Below are 18,646 nucleotides of genomic sequence, written 5' to 3' on the forward strand. Positions count from 1 at the left end.
AGGCTTCCTGTACGCATAATGATCAGGTGTCCCAATACTTTTGCCTCATTGCTATTTCAGCGTGAGAACAGTCCAGCATGGAGAAGCAAAGTAGGCTGACTGGGAAGAGTCCAAGCAGCACTCGGGTAAAGACTAAAACATTATTATTTAGACCTACTACATTACCGTATTTTAATGTTGGGCACTCGGGTGGTACTTGGAGAGACTTGGTTAAAAAAGATTTCGAGAACACTGGTCTAAACCCCAAAAATATGAGGGCAGTAATGGGCACTCAGAGTGAGTAATTTTTTAGGACACCCCTGTGTATGATTAAAAAGGAATTGATTAAATTGTTAAAATATGCATTCAATATTAAATTGTGAAATAAAATATGTTGAATCTATTTAGAACATGAGTAATACATTTCTTCTATGATCTGTGTAACTAAGTAAATAAGTCAAAATAAAAATACAATAAAATAAAACAAACTTATTTAATTTGAAAAAAAAAAAAGTAAATAAACAGGTCACAGATTTCATAAATACAAAATACATACATGCAGGGTTGGCTGTGTATGGAAATATGACCGAGTGTCAGCAGCGGCCATCAACTTGAACATTTAATGCTCATCTACATTTCGCACACACAACATATGAGCCTCCGGGAAGACTTCTGACTGCAGACTATCTTTAACTCACAGCAAAAACGATCATCTTTTTAAATGAATACCTTTCTGACTGTGTCCATCGAAATAGAAGGATTGAGCCAGCTCTTGGATTGGATTGCATTCAATTGCGCAACGAGCGAGCAGTCGGCATATTAAGGCACGACGCTTTTAACTGACCATTTCCATTTGTTGCTTCTTAGCGTGACTCGTCTCTTGAGGTTGAGGCTGGTACTACATGGTGTTGTTCTCCCCTTTTGATTTGTTGTTCTGACAAAAAAAAAAAAAAAAAAAAAAAAATCATAAAAAAAATATGCGTAGGCGGTGGTTACTCAGCTCGGGCGGCAACAATTTCAGTTTCTTGCCAAGCTCTCAGACATGATTTGTGTCGCTGTAATTTTTATAGATTCTTATGTTTTGCAAGTGAGTAGGCTATAATATTTGAAAGACTTGTCACTTCATGTTGTCAACAACACTAAAATGGTACTTCAAACTTTTCCATTAGACAGTACCGGCTCAGCTTGATAATAGATGAACTCACGCATTGAACTCATCAGTTGGAACAAGACAAAACAAAAAGAATGGAGGTTGATGACCGTCTCTTGGACGGTCTAAAAAATAAAAAATAAAATAAAATTTAAAAAAAAACATGAATATTGACTGAGTTGTTACTTTTTGTTTAATGTAACTTTTTTTTTTTACGTTGTTTTTTTATATTTAACAGTAGCCTATATAAATTGTTTAAACAATAAATACAACGACCTATGATTCCAAACCACTTTAAACTCATCTTAAGTTACCTTTAAAAATAAATGTCTTACAGATGATTAAAAAAAAAATTAGAGCTTTTTAATAGCCGCTCAACAGAGCAACAACATACACAACTTTGGAACTTCCACTAACAACCCAGGCTAAACTTAGCTCCTCTCACACAAAGATCCATGTCTCACCGTCAAAGTGCATCACTTCAACATACTTCCAAGACACCAATTACTACTGTCCAAATAGCCAGGTCTTTGCCACCATCTTGCAGCGTAAGAGAAATGGCAAAAAAAATGCAGAGAGAGTTGTAAATAGGTGAGTTTTTCCTGTGAACAGTTTCCACAATGAGGTTGTAGGACAAATACAGCGATGCCTTGTGATACGAGCCATGGTACAGATGACCTTTTGGAGCACTGTAAGGTAGCAGTAAACTCACAGTCAGAAAAAGTGGCAGCAGCTTGGCTAGTATAGAACAATTTGTCAAAAAATAAGCTTCAAGCGGTTTTATGCAACCCCTAGTTGCAGTTTAGTCAAACTAAACATAAAACACGACCTTTCTATTGAAAACAACCTACTGTAACTTTGCTTTTGGAAAGTGGGTTTCGTTTAATGCTAGCAAACAACGCAAAACGCTATAGACGGGCTAACAATTAGCATTGCACTTTGTTCTTTCTGCCAATGAAAATTCCTCACTAGCGAGTAGCCAAGTACGAGTCACGCAGTGGAAAAGAATGATGTGATTCCTGGCTTTTCCTTGTCTATTTAATGATGATCAATGAAAAGCATGGAAGGACAAGCGAATGTCAACTGACACCACCGGGTCCAAACAGGAAAGAAGCACACTTTCCGCCTTCATTTCCTGCCTTCTTCCTTCGTCTGTCTCTCATGCACTTGCGCACAAGGTTGCGTTAGGCTGAGCGGCGTCTTGTTCTTTGTGGTGTGCAGCAGGTCCTCATTTGCCAGCTCTCAGGCTGCCGCCTTATTGAAAACATCCCGTGGAATTTCCTGACGCGGCCGCAGCCGAGACGCCCCTTCGCACACTCGTCGTACGTGCATGCCGGCGAGGCGAGTCATGTGATGTGATGTGCGCGAATTGCCAAGAAGAGTTGGCGCTCTCCAAAATACACATGTAGGTTTGTTTGTTGGAGCCACTTTCATTTCCCTTCCCAAGAGCTGATTTGGGCGCCAAAGCTCTGCCATGCGGGCTTTCAGGGGACCATCGTGCAGGCATTTATAAAGTATATTGATGAGCTGAATAGCAGGGGTACACATTTAATCAAATAAGCAGATATTATCTGCATTGCTAATTCATGGAATTTTTATTTTACATTCATTTCTTTTTTTTTATTTAGGCCATTTTACATTTTGACTTTTTCAAGACCCACAGGATATTGCGTTCAATGATTATATGTGCGCGAAGTCTACCAAATGAAAGAATAGACTCTCTCGTCACCAGAAAAAAAATATGATTCTGCCTTTTTTTCAGTTCTTTTATAATCAGCTGTAAAACAAAGCGAGGTTTCACAAAATGCAGCCATTTCTCACAGTGGGCTCAAACTGTGCTGATCAAATCACTAAAACGGGGCATTGCTGCCATCTACTGGTGGGTGTGCATCAGTAAAGTTGTTTGCAAGCTTCAAATTTATCATCATCAGCATCAGACACTCCCCACACATCCATATTGAAAAACGGAATTGACAAGCATACTCGACAATGGCAGTGAAGGAGTAATACATTATCATGTATCAAGTATTGATACTCCAGGTGCATCACAATAACTTTGAATATCATAGAAAATGTGTATTTCAGTAGTTGAATTCAAAAAGTCAAACATACTGATTGACTACAGAGAGACAAAAAATATATATATTTTTAATGAACATTGTTATAGGAAACATAAAAATCCCCAAATAATCATTTAAAATAATATGAGTATTAAATAATGCTAGCGTTGGGCCAAAACCAATGTTCAAATTTGGTCAATGTCATATTTTTTCGATCAATCAATGTTTAATTAAATTTCACTTTTTAAATTGAACTACTGAAATACACGTTTTGCAATTCATTGAGATGCACCTGCATAAATAAGGCAAAATGTTTGTCCTCCCACCAAAATGTCCCTTTGCGCGTTACTTTAAATGCAAAATCATCATGGAAACGTGCTCTCATGCAGGCATGCACGTCACTTGTCTGGTCTTTGTAGCGCTTCATCCGAGCGTGTTTGCTTTTCTCAGCCTCTCCCCACGTCTGTTTGTCTCTCTTTCTCCGCTGCGAGTTCATCTTTCATTCCATTTCCGCGTCTCGCTGCCTCCGCTGTCAGGCTGTGTCCACATCTACGTGGCTAAAGAGATGGTAAAGTACTACCGGGAAAAAAAAAAAAAAAAAAGAAAGTCTACATTCTGGGTCCGGGGCTAAAATAAATCTCAGTCTACATTGAAAATCTGCTCAGCTTACATTAGAATACATTTGCAGGCTGCCAACAGCATGTAGTAACAGATGGCGCTATACAACCTGACCTTAACGTCAATTTCCCATAGTGTTTAGCCCTTTCAAAATAACAAAAACAAAAACGTTTAAATAATTCCAATTGGAAGGGTCCAATTTTGGAAAAAAAAGAAAAGAAAATTATGCAAATGTTTTCAGAAATGTAATGTAAATATTCCCTTTTTTTTTTTTTTTTTTTTTTTTTTTATCTCTACTTGTCAATGACCAAACTAGAGTGTGGACATGATATCAGTGTCGCCATGATGACTTTTGCTCGACTGATGACATCACTGACTTGTCTGTATTTCATGAAACATGTAATCGTGGTCACACCTTGCACATATGACTAACTCAAGGAGTGCTATTATTGGTAAGTTGGTTCTTCTAATTCTTTTCTGAGCGAGATCATGTTTTGCAGGCGGTAATTGTGTGTAAATGCGAGTGCGTCATGGTTCCAAGACACTTTGGTCCTGGCAAATGTTTCTTGAAAATGTTCTCCTCCCTTTGGCCACCATTCAAAGCCAACAAGCATAATTTGCGGTTTAATCTTGTCAGTGCTTCCATGGCTATTAGCAGTGTCTTCTTTTTAAATGATTTCACAAATATAACCACCAGGAGTTGAACATCTTCAGGGTGTGGAAAAGAGCAGGCCTAAAAATGAAGACACTCCAATACTCCAATAACGGATTTTTACCCCCTTATGTGGTCCTGGTTGCGCTTTGTATAGCATATACGACACTGCTCTTGTGCCAATGCGATAGCCGATGATGCGACATTATACGTACTATTTTGGACTCTCACAATATTACGGGACAAAGTGCGTCCCTTTACAACTCAATACGGGACACGTACTTACATTTCTAAATACGGGCCGATTCCGTTTTTCAAGGGACTACTCCTCACCCTCTTAGCAGGCTAGCAACAAACACACACACATGCAGCAATACAAAAGGGCAGTTTAACAGGCAGGAAAAGGAAGGCTTTAACAAAGAAAAATAAAAGAATCGTTTGGAACTTCCATGAATAATAAACTGCAACTTTAATTAGAAAGCCGGGGAATGTGTGTGTTAGTTGAAGAGTCAAACAGCTGCTCCTCATACTCTTTTCGTCCCAGCAGGGAAATACGGCGGCTGAAAAAAAAGCAAACAAAAAGCAAACAACGGGGGCGTGTTTTGTTTTTCTTCAATCGCGGCGCTAAATGTTATCAGCTTTCCTCTAGTGGGAGATGATTACATTCTGCAGCAGCAACAAGATGGGCTATTTCACGGAGACATATTATGCAATTTTTTTTTTATTATCCAAAATGCTTCCCAGGTGCCGTAATAAAAAGGTTTGAGTTTTCGTCTGTGAAAACACACAAAGGATAAAAAAATGAAAGCACAGTTTGATCTCAGGCAAACGCAAAATACGGCTTTTGTCCCCACCACGACGAGGGGGTGAAGCAAAGGCATTGTCAATTTAGCGACTTTTCCAATTCATCACCAATTCGAATGAAACTTATTTTGTGAGGCTGATCTCATCTATGAAAAAAAAATAATGACTGAACATGATTTTGGAGTGGTGTTGAGCTATATGATAGAAATATAAGTTATAATGTTAACTTGAACGATTCAGTGTTTGGTAACTTTTTGATTTGATTAAAAGGAGTGATTATGTAGATGCACCTCGACAGCACATGTCCGCTTTAAATCCCACTGAACCATGCCGGCCTCGCCTGTAGCTTTTCAGTGACGCTTTATGGAGATTTTGCAAGTGACCGGAACATAAAACAGAACCCGAATGTGAGCAGCCGTCACTCACGAGTCCCTTAGCAACAGAGACAGTCAGACAGACGTGCTGTTGCATTCATAGGAAGTGAAGTCATTATGGATATGAGGAATGAGTGTGGGGGCTGAAAAGAAGCGATCCAGATTCTGGCTGGACTGAAAGGTGGAATTTACCATTTTAATCTGGAGCACCACGGGTAGTTTGGCACCGCTCCATAGAGCTAAAAAGTGATTTATAAAGGTGTTCAAAGAGTAATGGTAGATGCACAGCAAGGTGCAGGGATGATGGCCTTATTGAAATCTTTGAGGCACATGTAAGAGCTGTTCACGCACATACATCAGCGGCAGTGAGGGGGGGGGGGGGAAATGAATGTGTGGAAAGAGGACCCGATGCAGATGCTTCCATTTGAAGTCACCGACTGTTTTTTCACTCACCGCATATTTAAGATGAATTGAAACATTCTGAGACGCTTTTGGGATCATTGTGTTCTGCTGCCTGATTAAAAACATGACTCCAGGGACACGTGGGGACCTTTCGGGGAGTCCATGAAAAATAAGTAGACACACACTGACCACAACATTACACCTGATCCAGTGCAAGAGCTATATTTCAAAATGAGATGTTTAGTTGCGATTGACACTGTCAGAGTTACATTCATTTAAATACCAATTATAACTTTTATCTAACAAGCAACATTTCCGTAGAGTTCCCCAGCAGAAAACAGTAAAGAGTGTTTTTTTCCAGATCCTACACTGTGCCCCCCCACATGATCATAAATCATCACCATGCATCTAATCTACACAATCATGAACCCATGTCGCATAGTCAACATGAATGGATAGCTTAATCATTCACCACAAACAAAGCTCATCAATAGTATTAGCTAACATACGAGCCTGAAAAATACACCAGCACACAATTTTCGGAAGAATTGTTTTCAAGCATGCCGATTGGATTATCAATCAACATAAACCACTCCTCTCATTCGGAATAAAATCTTGATCATCTTGATCGGGTCAGAATATTCCGAATGGGGTGTGTTCATGAAATATTTTTATTCCAATCAATGTCCATGTAAACGTAGCCAGTGAGTAGATGAGACTTTCAGTAAATAACGGAGGATAGGTTAATCCCCCCCAAAAAAAATCTGTGAATGTGTGACTTTATAACTGCCAAACCACAAATATGCAGGGGGTCACTGTACACAGAACCACTCGTTTTTTGGTTAACCAATAAATAGAATCTCACATGAACTTTACCTTTGCACAATAGAAAACGCAACAAGAAGATGCCAAATATCCACAATGAATCGACTGACTCGGAAATGTTACATCCAACTTAAACATGGTCCTATTTTCAGTTAAAACAGCTTTCTGGGCTCTAGTGGATGTCACTTGGGGGTTCAAAATGGACTCCCCGCAAGAAAGATCCCATCAGATCTCGCCTCCACTCCCTCCCAAGCAACCAATCGCAGTCCACTTTCAAATTTGTCCTGCCAAGAGCAACACACAGCGTCTTTTTCTTTGACATGGTCAGGAACAGTCATGAGAATTATGGCACAGGGGAGGAGTCGCTGACTAAATGCAAGCGGGAAGCGCGGATATTTTTAAGGTGTTGTTAGCAAGCCGCAAAAACACAGCTCATGATTGAGCGTGTGGATGAACAAACAGGAGATGAGTTGTTTGGAGAAGTGATGTCATGCGGTGTTTGCAGATGAGCTGAGCGATAAGAAGCTTTTATCAGCTTCGTATACATATTCATCGTACGGGTGATGGAATCATATAAGGGGGGTGAAGAAAAGACTGTGATGGCCGGAGAGACAACAAGGTCCAGTGTCAACAACAAACATTGTTTTGGAGCAGGTTTGCACTTGATCTGCTCCTGCTACGTTCCACCACGGAGCACGAGAAAATGAGCAAGTCTTCGTCTCACTCAGGAGGAAGAAGCACAAAATCTACAAAATGACCATTAAGGCCAAACTATAATATTAATAATAAAATATTTGAGTAAAGAAAGTGGTATACTTGAGGAAAAATGTTGAGGAAAAGGTGGTGTAATCTTACAAGAATAAGTTATGTAATTAACAGAAATATATATATACATATATATATATATATCTTACAGGGGCAAAAAAATATTTTTGAAGCCAAAAAGTCCTGAGACTAAAATATTTTATGTTGAGGAAAAAATTTCCTATATTAAAAATAACCCAAAAATATTTTTTTTAAAGCCGTGGTTAATAGTAGTATTTTTTTTCATGATAAAAAGTTATATTTTTAGAGTGTGTGTGGTAGTGGTATATATTTGTTTGAAAAAAATATATATCGAATTTTAGGATACTTGAATTTCTAAGCTAATAGTCTTTTTGACAAAAAAACGTTTTTAAATTTGGGGGGGGGTAAGTTTTATTTTAATTGCTTTTTTTTTTCTTAAATCATTTTAGAAAAATGTTGTCCATAAAAAACGGTAATCTGAGAATAAAGTCACAAATTATTATTTTTTCCCAGTGCGACCACAAAAAAATTTAGTATGAGCCTCACTGAATATAAAACACTCCAAATGCCTTTCATAGCTTGGTCTCGTCCTGACTCTTCCTGGCTCGGCCTGTTTTCAGGTCACTTCCTGGGGAACCACAGCGTGCTGGACATCCTCCGACAAGACGGCTACGTGATCGATCACGTGACACCTGACGACCAACAGCCTGTGACACTGTGAGTACGCAGTAGACAGCAAAAAAAAAAAAAAAAAACCACTTTGGTTCTGCAAAAAGACTTAGCGATGGTAATTGAGCCTGGAATGTGCCTGGTGTCTTTCAACACAACAGTAAATGTAGTGAAGTGCAGTGCAAACAATGTCCAAATTGAGATTTCAAAACCAAACAAAGCTCGGAAATCCTTTTGATGACTTTATCAAGTCGCTCCACTCCCCTCCCCCCCAGTGGCGTGCTGCCAGCCTTTGCTGGGCTGTGCTCGGCAGCCGCTGGTACCGTGATCCAAACAAACGCGTGCTCACGCGTGTATGCATGCGAACACTGCGGAGCGGTGCCAAGAAACAAGGGAGAGTCCCCGCTGCTTGTTCGATGTGGATGTGAACAGAACTCCTTCCCCCCGTGCGTACGGATGTGGTCACGCTCACGCAACCGCACAGGGCAGCGTACGCACAACCCAAAGGTGGGCATGACGAGGAAAACGGGACTCGCCGCAAAAAAAAAAAACGGCCGCAGGAGAGGTGTTTACGAGCGTTGTTCTGCTCGACGGTGAGGGATGCTGTGACTGACAGGCCCGGCGGAGCAGCGCTTGGCTTACAGGCTGCATGGAAGCCAGACCACAAACCTGGAGCTATCATCACCCTGACCAAGCCATCAAAAATGCTGCATGGAGGCTTTTTAGAGGCCGTAAAAAAGCAGAAAAACAGCTTGTTGAATACATTACAACTTTATGAATGAGAGAAAAGGGCTACAGGAAATCCCAATATGAGCATCCTGTCATCTTGAGTGGCTTTTCAGACACAATAGAAACAGCACGAGCAGACATGTGGGCAGATTATTTCTGCACTTGTTGCTGCATTATTTGGACCTCCTCAATCTGCTATTAAAAGAATAAACGGTTGTGCGTTTTGAGGAGCTTCACGTGCAAACCGTATTGACGGAGGCAAAACAAGAGGACAGAAAATATGAGTAATGGCTGGAAGAGCAAAGAGCATGGCAGATTATTTAATTCTGGGTGGTCCGCTTTGAGCCCGCTTCAGTTAGGATGCGAAAACAGAGCCAAATGACTTACAACTTCCTGCAATCTGGAGGAAACGCTTCATAGTTTGAACACCACCTGTTCCGGGACCCTGGTCGATTGATAACCATTTTTCCAATAGCAAATAATGGAAATAATTACGTTTAATAAACACGCTGTAGCCATCATGAAGCCTTTATTAACTGCAGACTGTTTTAGATCAGTAACTCCCAACCACAGTGCCGTTATCCAATTTCACTTAAATAGTACAATGCGTTGTTGTTTTTTTAACATCGAATATTGTATCTTCATCTCTCTGCCAGTGACATATAGTGACGAGTAAATAGGCCATAAAACGGTTTTAAGTCGCATTTCAGCATTGATCAAAAAAGTGCAGAGGCAAGGAGAGAGGCCAGGATAGCAGTTATGTGTTCCCTCTCGCGTGTTCCAGTTAAGAGGTGAGCAGCAGCATTTCGAACCAGCTGCAGTTGTTTGAGGGACGACTGGCTGACTCCAAAGTAAAGTGCATTATAGTAATGTGGCCCAGATTCAATGAAGGCGCGTTTCACTGTTTTAAAGTGCTGCTCTGTAAGGAAAGACTTAAAATTTGCAAGATGACGAGGTAAAAAAAAAAAGATGGACTATACTTAATTGCTAATATGTTTTTCTTTAGCAACTATTTGAAGACAAATTCCTCCTCTTGGGAAAAAAAAAAAAGTTGCCTCTTGTCAAAACTTTTACCAGTATGTAAACACAATTTGTAAAAAGTTAATTTCAAAGTCTGAGAATTGAATTCATGTCATGAATTGCTGCGTGTAGAATTTTGAGGGAGAAACGTGAGTTGAATCCATTTATTAATCCACTAAACCCCCATCCATCGCAGGTCCCGAATCTGTGGTCCTGATATTTTGCGGATGATCATTTTTGGGTTTGCAGTCATAATGAAATTTTGCTGTTTATTCTGGGTGCAATTCTACAGTTGGCCATGAGATGGCGGCACTCTATTGCGTAACTACATTCGAAAGAAAAAGAGGAAACTGGAAGAATTTCACGATCTGACTCATTTTTGCCGAAGAGATTGGAAATCGATTATTAGAGGTCTCAATCCTCTCCCATCCTGCATTTTACGCCTACAGAAAGCAACAGCTGTAAGGATCATTGTATAATGTACATATTTGGGCATGATTATTGATGTATACAGTGAGATAAGTTCAGCGAGGGGGGGGGGTAGGGTTTACTGTACTGCTGCAACATAAAAGGTGGGAAAAGTGAAGTGCAGTAGTTTTTCTTCATGCTCATCAGATGTGTGTCTACTTCAACAGTCAACCAGACAGCGAAGCAACCAGTGCAGCGAGCATGGCTCCTCCCACCAGTTGGCCGACCAGTTCGGGCGAGACGGAGCTGGACGAGCCCAGTAGCATGCCTGGCATCGGTGAGGAGGAGGAGGAGCTTCCTCACATCCTGCAGCCGGACAGCCTGAGCCAGCTGGAGGAGTTCGGGCGGCACAAGCGCCCTCGAAAAGTTCACCGCAGCCAAGGGAGGCCCCGCCTCTTCAGTGACCTCTGGGTTCGCTTTGGGGACGGGTGAGCATTGGACTACGCTGTTCAGCTACCTCGCACCTTTACTATTTATGTACATTAATCAACTCTCTTTTGGTCGAACTCGTTTATATCAGGTGTAATTCCACTTTCCACCACTAGATGGTGGCACATTTATTTAGTTTGAGAAGTACTGTATTTCAGCACAGCCTATTTTTTGTTGAAAAGCAAAACCTACAAAATGCAGCGGCTGTAGGTTCATTTATAATGTACATCTTTGGGCATGATTATTGTATATTATGAAATGATAGGTTTATTAGAGTAGGATATTTAAATTGGGTATTTCTATATTGCTGACTTCACTTGTTGCAGGGGCGGTCAGGAACATAACTAAAGATTTCCAGGCCGATACCAAATATTAGTAGTCAAGGAGGCCAATAACCAATATTTGGAGCCGATATTCATTTGCGGTAAAAGGGAAAATATTGGCATCGAAAGTTTTAAAATACAAACTCCAGCATTTTGCAAAAATGCCTTTAAGCATTCAGTATTAGTGAATGAACCTTTCAAATTTGCAAAGTTGTTTTTCTTTTTATGTTAAGACAACAGCACATGTTTTGAAATTCTAACAAAAAAGTGCAGGGAGTTCCCAGGTTCAGCAGCATTTTCTCCAAAATGAACTTTCCCTTTTTGAATAAATACGTTTCCTGACTTTAACCCACTTTGAAATTGATCTATTATCCGCCATCCGATTTTTATTTTTTTTTTAAAGGCAGACGCCAATATGCATGCAGAACAAATAACTGCTCTTCCACTAGATGGAAGGAACAGTTGACCTCTCATTTTAGCCAGGGCTTTGGCGTCATCTTGTGGCATCTGTGGGTATTACAGAAAGTAGCTGAGGATAGTTTCTGCGTTCAAAAACAAAAACTGATTAATTTGTGAATATCAATCCGCAAATTGCCTTGTGTCCACCATACAGCAGACCTTTGTGCTCCCTGTCCTGCAGCACCGCCCCGCCCCCTAACGTGAGGATCATCAACGGTTACGTGACAGTTGAGCCCCCGCCGAGCCGCCCGGACGACCGCGTCACTGGTCCGCCCTCCTCCACGCCGCCCGGCCCCACTTCAGCGCAGCCGCCTTCGTGGATCCACAGCGCGCCGTCACTGACGTGCGCTTTCACCTGGCTACTGTCATACGCGCTGCTCAACTCCTGACCGCCGCCGTGATGCCTTCGAGGGCTGCAATTTGCCACCCGAAGAAAGACTAGCCCAATGCGCACGCCAGATAGGCAGGAATGTTTTGAGTGACGCCGACAAGCCCTTCGAAAAGCTGCCGGGCCTTCACATGTGGGTCACACAGTGAGTGGACTACAACGCTCCAAAGGCCTTGACACCGCAGGGAAGAAACTCAACGAAGAACTCGCCTATTTAGAGTTGGTGTCGTAGGTTGAGACCATTACATCAGTGGATCTCAAAGTGGGGTCCGTGAGCCATAGTTTGGTGGGCCACCAAATCATTTGAAATAAATTATGTTTTATCATTTAAAAAAGTGCATATGAGGGGACCGGCGCCAATAAAACCTAAGACAGTTAACGCCTCCCTACTTTAGCTTTGGGCCAGTTAAAAGTTCTGATATTATCACATATGTCTGAAACGAACTTCATTAAACAATTTGTATCCCAAAAAATATGAATGTATTGGGACATTATGCTATTTTTCTAAAAAATTGTCAGCTTTAATTGTTGTTCCTTTTAGGAGCATATGTGGTACTTAAGTTTAATTGCCGTCAAGATTACGAAAAGGTCCTTGGGAAAATGTCTCCCTTATAAAATATCCCTGGAAAGAAATAGTTTGATAACACCGGCATTTAAAAATGCTAAATAGTCATCTTGGATTAACATGGAGATCGAGAATAGATCCTAATAACTCAGAGATAATACGGTCAAACGGAGCTGTGGTGAGGAGCACTCTGACTTTTTCATGTAAATTGTGCATTTTGTCCATAAAGAAATATTGTATATTTATTATTGCTGAAAGAAAAAGAATATATTTTCTTGCTTTTTAAAATACATAGGAAATAAAGTATCTTTAAGCTGATCAAGTGACCTGAGTTGAGTTTTTTTTTCTTCTTTTCATTCTAATGTTGTTTGGTCGTGTACTTTGGTTGCACAAGATTTGTAGCGTTTATGTATTCCCCAAGTAACAATTTAAGTTGAATAAGGTTATTCCTTGAGACATCCTATGGACATTCAGTTTTTTAAGCCTTTTGGGTAACATGAACACAGAGGTAATATTTGTCAGAAATTTCAACTTTTTGAAAACTGAAAATACTGCATTATTTATAAGCCAGGTTTATCCCGCGTTTATATTTGTGTTCTGTAAAGCGCTTAACTTGCACCTGCAGCTGTTGTAAAAGCGCCACACACATAAAGTTGAGTTAACTTCTCAACTACAATTTGGACTGTGCACTCGTTCAAATTTTATGTGCTCACCAGATGGCGATGTTTATGCCTTTTTTAGGCTTGCAGCACATTTCACACCTTTTATTCTTTTCTGCCGTGCCACTGCCTGCATGTTGTGCCGTGCTACTGAAATGGTAAATTGTTGCACATGCAAAACAAGATTCGGACCCCAAAGCTCTGAATTATGAGGCAGAGGTTTGAGTAGTAAATCTTTTGTTAAATGAAAGCTTCACAGTCGCTGTCAATCAAAATTAAGCATCAGCAACGTAAATTTGACTAGTTTAATACATCGGCTTTCGTATAAGCTCAGACTGCCATCTGCTGGCGACAATGAGACAAAATAATCAAATAGTAAATTGCTCTTTGGATTGGAAACAAAACAAAGGACTCGCAATTTGATGTCATTAATACCAACAATCAAACGTGTGTAAATGCCACAACAACAATGTATCCAAAACTATTTAGAACCCAAATTCCCTGTTTGACGTCGTGGCGTGATTTTGAGCATGCAGGTTCAGAGGCTGAACTTTGTATTTTTAACACTGAGGGGCGCTATTGTCACACGACAAAAATCACAGCTCCTTTTGAGAGACAGCCAAATGCAAATCAAACGTCTTATCGATTTACGACGCCAGCACACGTGTTGTTTCGAGGTTACGAACGGCGAGCATTTATCTAGTTGGCGCAGGTGCTCAAGAATACTTTGTCAAGAAGGCACCGCCGTTTTATTTTTTTTACAATTCTGGCGTACAATTGATTTCCATAAATATGAACTGTACCGTAATCGCAACTTTCTGCGTTTGCTCCGTTGTAAACCGAGGACGCCCGTTTGTGGTTCTGTCCAGTAAGGTAATATTTTTACTCAAATTCCTTAGAATTAGCCCTGCAAACTGTTGGTGATGCACCATTTTTAATACATTTATATTATTATTTTTTTGTTCATTATTGAGCCCCAGGGGGATGTTAATACACGATTTGCAGATTTTGGATGTATTGTTAATGCTTGCCAATATTCTGTTGAAGGTGAGATGCAGGTGTGACTGACTTGTATTTATATGTTTGCAAACCAGGCGAACAATCTCTGAAAGTTGCATCAATCATTCAGTCCTACAATAAAGCTCCGTTTTGTTCGGAGCTGCTGAGCAGCGTATTTATTATTGTGGTTGCATTCAGTCAAATATTTCACCCCTCTTGCGTAACAAAATAACAGCGAAATATTAGAAACAATAATATAACGATATTATCCAACTGCAACCACAATTCATGGCCTCAAAGAAAACGGGGCATTATCGTCTTTTTATTTGATGCAGCTCATAAAATTGTGGCTGCTGTTAAAAATACATAAATGTTAGTTGAGTTTGTGTCCTACTGTGCGTTGACTAAGCTTAAAACAAGGGATAATGTTTAACCTTACTGTTGACAAACGACAATCGAATTAATGAAAGTGTTTGATGATGGGTCAATTAGAAATCTGCCTAGCAACAAGACCGTCTCATGCAGCATTCTCATGCAGATTCTGCAGAAATGGCAGCTTGCATTGTTTTGATGTCAATTAGTTAGAAATAAATATATAGATGTTAATAAATTTTATAGGTGATATTTTAATGTAAAAAAATATAGTTATGCATACATTCAAATGGTCAAATGCAATGCGTTAGGCCAAAAGAAAATGCACTGCATGGTCAACAGCAAATTTTAATCAGAGGCTTTATGTGCCCCTAAAGATTTTTTAAAGATTTTTTTTCATACCACATCACGTTTATGAGATATTTGCGATTAAAAAAAAAATTTGACCTATAAAAGCGTGTGCAATATGGATTTTAACGTGTCGTAGCCATGACATTTCACAACATCTTGCTGAAAACCTAATCCTTAATTTGTATATATTACTAAATATATTATTATTAATTATTATAAGAACAATATTAATTATTATTATTATGAAAACCTGATGTGCTACACAAAAGATGAGGGCAGATTTGAAATCAACGCAAAATAGTGACCAGTGATATTACATTATTTCTTAAGATCTGAAATGGGTTATTTCTAAAAATGTTTTAGTTCATTTTTGACTTCTGAAATGTAAATGCATAAAAAAAAAAAGTTCACTTTTAAATTCCTCATGTTCAAAATGGTTAAACGTCAAAAGATGATGAAACACAAAGATCCTTCTGGAAAGCACTACTGGAAGCTCTTTGAGACAAAAAGGTGGTGGCGGTGTAATAAATTTGCGAAGCACTCAAAATTGAAAGGCAAGGGCTCTCCTGACTGCTTTTAGAAACGTAACATGGTGAAACTGGCTTTTGCTTTTATCAAGACAATCCTGATAGTTTAGTATCTTATGAAATAATAAGATAATATAAACAAACTGAAGAATGTATCTCAATATTATAGTGACCTCCAGGAATTCAACAGCCTCAAATGCTGCAGTTTGCATATGACGGGAACTAGCCCTTCATGTTAATTTGATGGTGAGAGTTAGCAGAAAGGGGAAAAAAATAATTGAATTAATCTGCACCTCCAGCGATGGAGGAAGAGCAAGGCTGATTTTTCTTTTCTTTTTTTTTTTTTTTCGAACAAATAGCCTTTCCGCCCCTTAAGCCGAGACAGGACAATATTTGCCTTCGCTACAATACCATTTTCCCTGAGCTTTGGAGCTGTTGTTTGAGCGGCTGGAGGCCTTGACAGGCTGCTCTCGAGCTTTGACCCTCACTCTGCTGGGGACGCGCCGCCTGCCGCATATAAATAAAAGATTACAGTGGAAAAATCAATTTGGGCAAACTCATTAAAAATGCCCCTCACCTTAAATGATTCTCATTTCCTTCCATTCAACCTGTTCGAGCACCTCCCCCAAGTCCCGTCTTCTTCATCCGCCCTCCCTACTGGTAATTACTTGCACAAGTCGTTTGTCGCCCTTTGATTTGCAGCGTTTCACAAATGAAGGTTAAGTTTGTTTAACCGTGCTGGATTTGCCGGTCATGTTAAAGCATATAATGTGGCAGGCCCCTGGTTTCTCCTCACACCTCCTCCTCTGTTGCATTTGGGAAGGTGGGGGTTTTCGGGGGGGGGGGGGGCATGCAGGGTCCAAGGTGAAGGCTTATTTGGAAGGAGCTGTAGCTCCATTGATTTCAAGGAGAAGAGGACGAGGAAGTTGTTGAAAAGCACCTCTGCTCATCCGATTCAATCTTTGCCCCGAGTGAAGGATTTATTCGTACCACTAGTCAAGGTCTCGGTCAGCATCAGGGTAGATGCGTGCAATATAATAAACCTATAAGGGGAACTCAAGTCCAAAATGTGCACTTCTGGTGTGTTCGCCTTGTTCACTGGGGCAGACACAATATGAATGTCATGTAGACAAAAAAAAAACAAAAAAACAATAGTACTACTACTTGAAGTGACTCAGGATAATGTAATTTTAGTAGGTCTTCACAGAGGATAAAGAATATATGCTCACGAGTATTGTTATATTACCAGTCTATCTACATGTGTTTCTACACTGCTTTTGGCTTGCACATGATTCAAATGTGTTAAACCTACACATATTTGTTTATTCTTGAGGGAAACGGGAAAATCACATTGGCTTACCACATTTTAATCACGTGCAACCGTTGCACATGTTGGAATTAAACAAATCCAAAGGACCTTTTTTTTTTTTCAGTGTACACTGTGCTCAAATATCCATTGCGTTTAAAACCGCAACTATTGATGCTAACTGTTGGCATCAATGGCGTTTAGCACTGTTTGTTAGCATTAAGCTAAGCAATGTAGTTATTGTTTTAAATACATATTATGTAATTCTTTTTCTTTTGTTTTCTGGTTGGTTTGTCAGTAAACTTCCACTTTGAATGGGAATAAACATCTGAAAGACTTTTTTTTCCCCTCAGACTTGGTCACATATCTGCCGAACTGCTGCTTGTTGTGGGTTGTGGAGTACACGCACGAATTTCAGTGAATTTACAATATCTTACCGTTTTTATTAGAGTTGTAACATCCTGTTAAAATATGAAATCAGTCAGTTACTGAGAAGATAACTCCGCCGAGATTCCTCACATCAACATGCTACCTAGACGCTAATTACTGCTTTGCGATTGCTTTAGTGCACGGCGAGTTTTTCAAAACGTTGCGTGAGAAAAAACACAACTAGGTGAATTAGAGGACAGTAAAGCGCCACTCAGCAGGGGATTATTGTAGATACGTTATAATTACCTAAACACAATGCTATTCTTTTTTTCAGGCGGAAAAAAAGGCCAGCTGCACAATAGTGAAAGGGAGCGTGAGCGCGGCCGCGCTTTCTCGATTGGCAAGGTTGATCGATCCCTCCCCAAAAAAAGTCACCCAAGTCAAGGTGAACCTCCATCGATCCAAACGACGCCATTAAGGGCCTTTCAAACGTGCCCGGCGGCACTGATCTCCGAAACAACACAAGGGAGCCAAACAAGAGACGACCTCCGTCGTTCGCAACCGCACAATGTTCTCGTCCTCCTGTTGTTGTTTACAACGTCTTCCTTTTTTTTTTTAATGCGTAATGTAATTATGAGCTAAGGAAAGGCGGCGCATTCTGAGTATTAACTCCGCGTTTCCGCGAAAGAGCTTTTGGTTCTCCGTTTCGAGTCGGGCCAAGCCAACGGTGGCCGTAAAAAGCTTTTTGGGACAGCAAAAGTGCGTCGGGAGCCGAAGCAGATCGAGCTGCTCTCTCTCTTTAGGTAATCCTGCTGATAGCGAGCGCAAAGACACACTGTTTGGAGAGCGCTTCCAACTCAAAGCTCATGTGTGTTTGTGCTGGATGAGACATTATTCGACTCCTTTGTCACGACTCCCTTGAAGACGTGCGGCTCGGAGCAATTGTGTTGAGCCCGCTGGCCTTGGGGAGTCTTAACTGTGGTTCAGGTGCACATGTCAAAAGGCATTGAAATGCACTTGCACAGAACTGCGTCGGCTTAACTTTTTCAGCCGATGGACCAAATTAGAGAACCTAAAAGGTGCAGTACTTCCGTTAACAAGAGACTATTACAGCAAACAGGAGTGAAAAAGTGCCAGCTGGACACTGAATAGAACACTTCATAGCATTTTGGGACTTCCTAACATACACGTTTGAATGAATTTTATATAATAATAATAATGAATCTATATAATCTGCTTTTAAGTAACTGTGAAATCGTCAGTAGGTATGAGTGCTGAACAATTTTTTCGCACCCTCAATATTGCGATTTATTACGTGATTCATTTTGTCAAGGTCCTCTTGCCATGTTTTTTTGGTTTTTTT

At 40.2% G+C, this 18,646-nt stretch overlaps 2 protein-coding genes across 9 annotated transcripts in view; one reads left to right on the top strand and one right to left on the bottom strand.

Annotated features, from left to right (window-relative positions):
- trabd2b (TraB domain containing 2B) overlaps positions 1-13,026 on the top strand; it is a 54,749-nt gene extending 41,723 nt beyond the window's left edge. The window contains exons 5-7 of one of the 2 annotated variants that reach the window (XM_086046824.1): positions 8,271-8,367; positions 10,704-10,964; positions 11,902-13,026. In XM_086046824.1, coding sequence (XP_085902950.1) covers positions 8,271-8,367; positions 10,704-10,964; positions 11,902-12,136 — 593 coding nt within the window. In that variant the 3' untranslated portion in view covers positions 12,137-13,026. The remainder of the gene's footprint in view (positions 1-8,270; positions 8,368-10,703; positions 10,965-11,901) is intronic. The other variant, XM_086046825.1, reaches the window with a different exon arrangement.
- Positions 1-18,646, bottom strand: part of LOC147139023 (uncharacterized) — a 164,716-nt gene that overhangs the window by 64,788 nt on the left and 81,282 nt on the right. The gene's annotated exons all lie outside the window — the stretch shown is intronic.

This window comes from Filicampus tigris, chromosome 12 (genome assembly GCF_054856515.1).
Source record: "Filicampus tigris isolate MCC_2025a chromosome 12, RoL_Ftig_1.0, whole genome shotgun sequence".
Taxonomy (NCBI): domain Eukaryota; kingdom Metazoa; phylum Chordata; class Actinopteri; order Syngnathiformes; family Syngnathidae; genus Filicampus; species Filicampus tigris.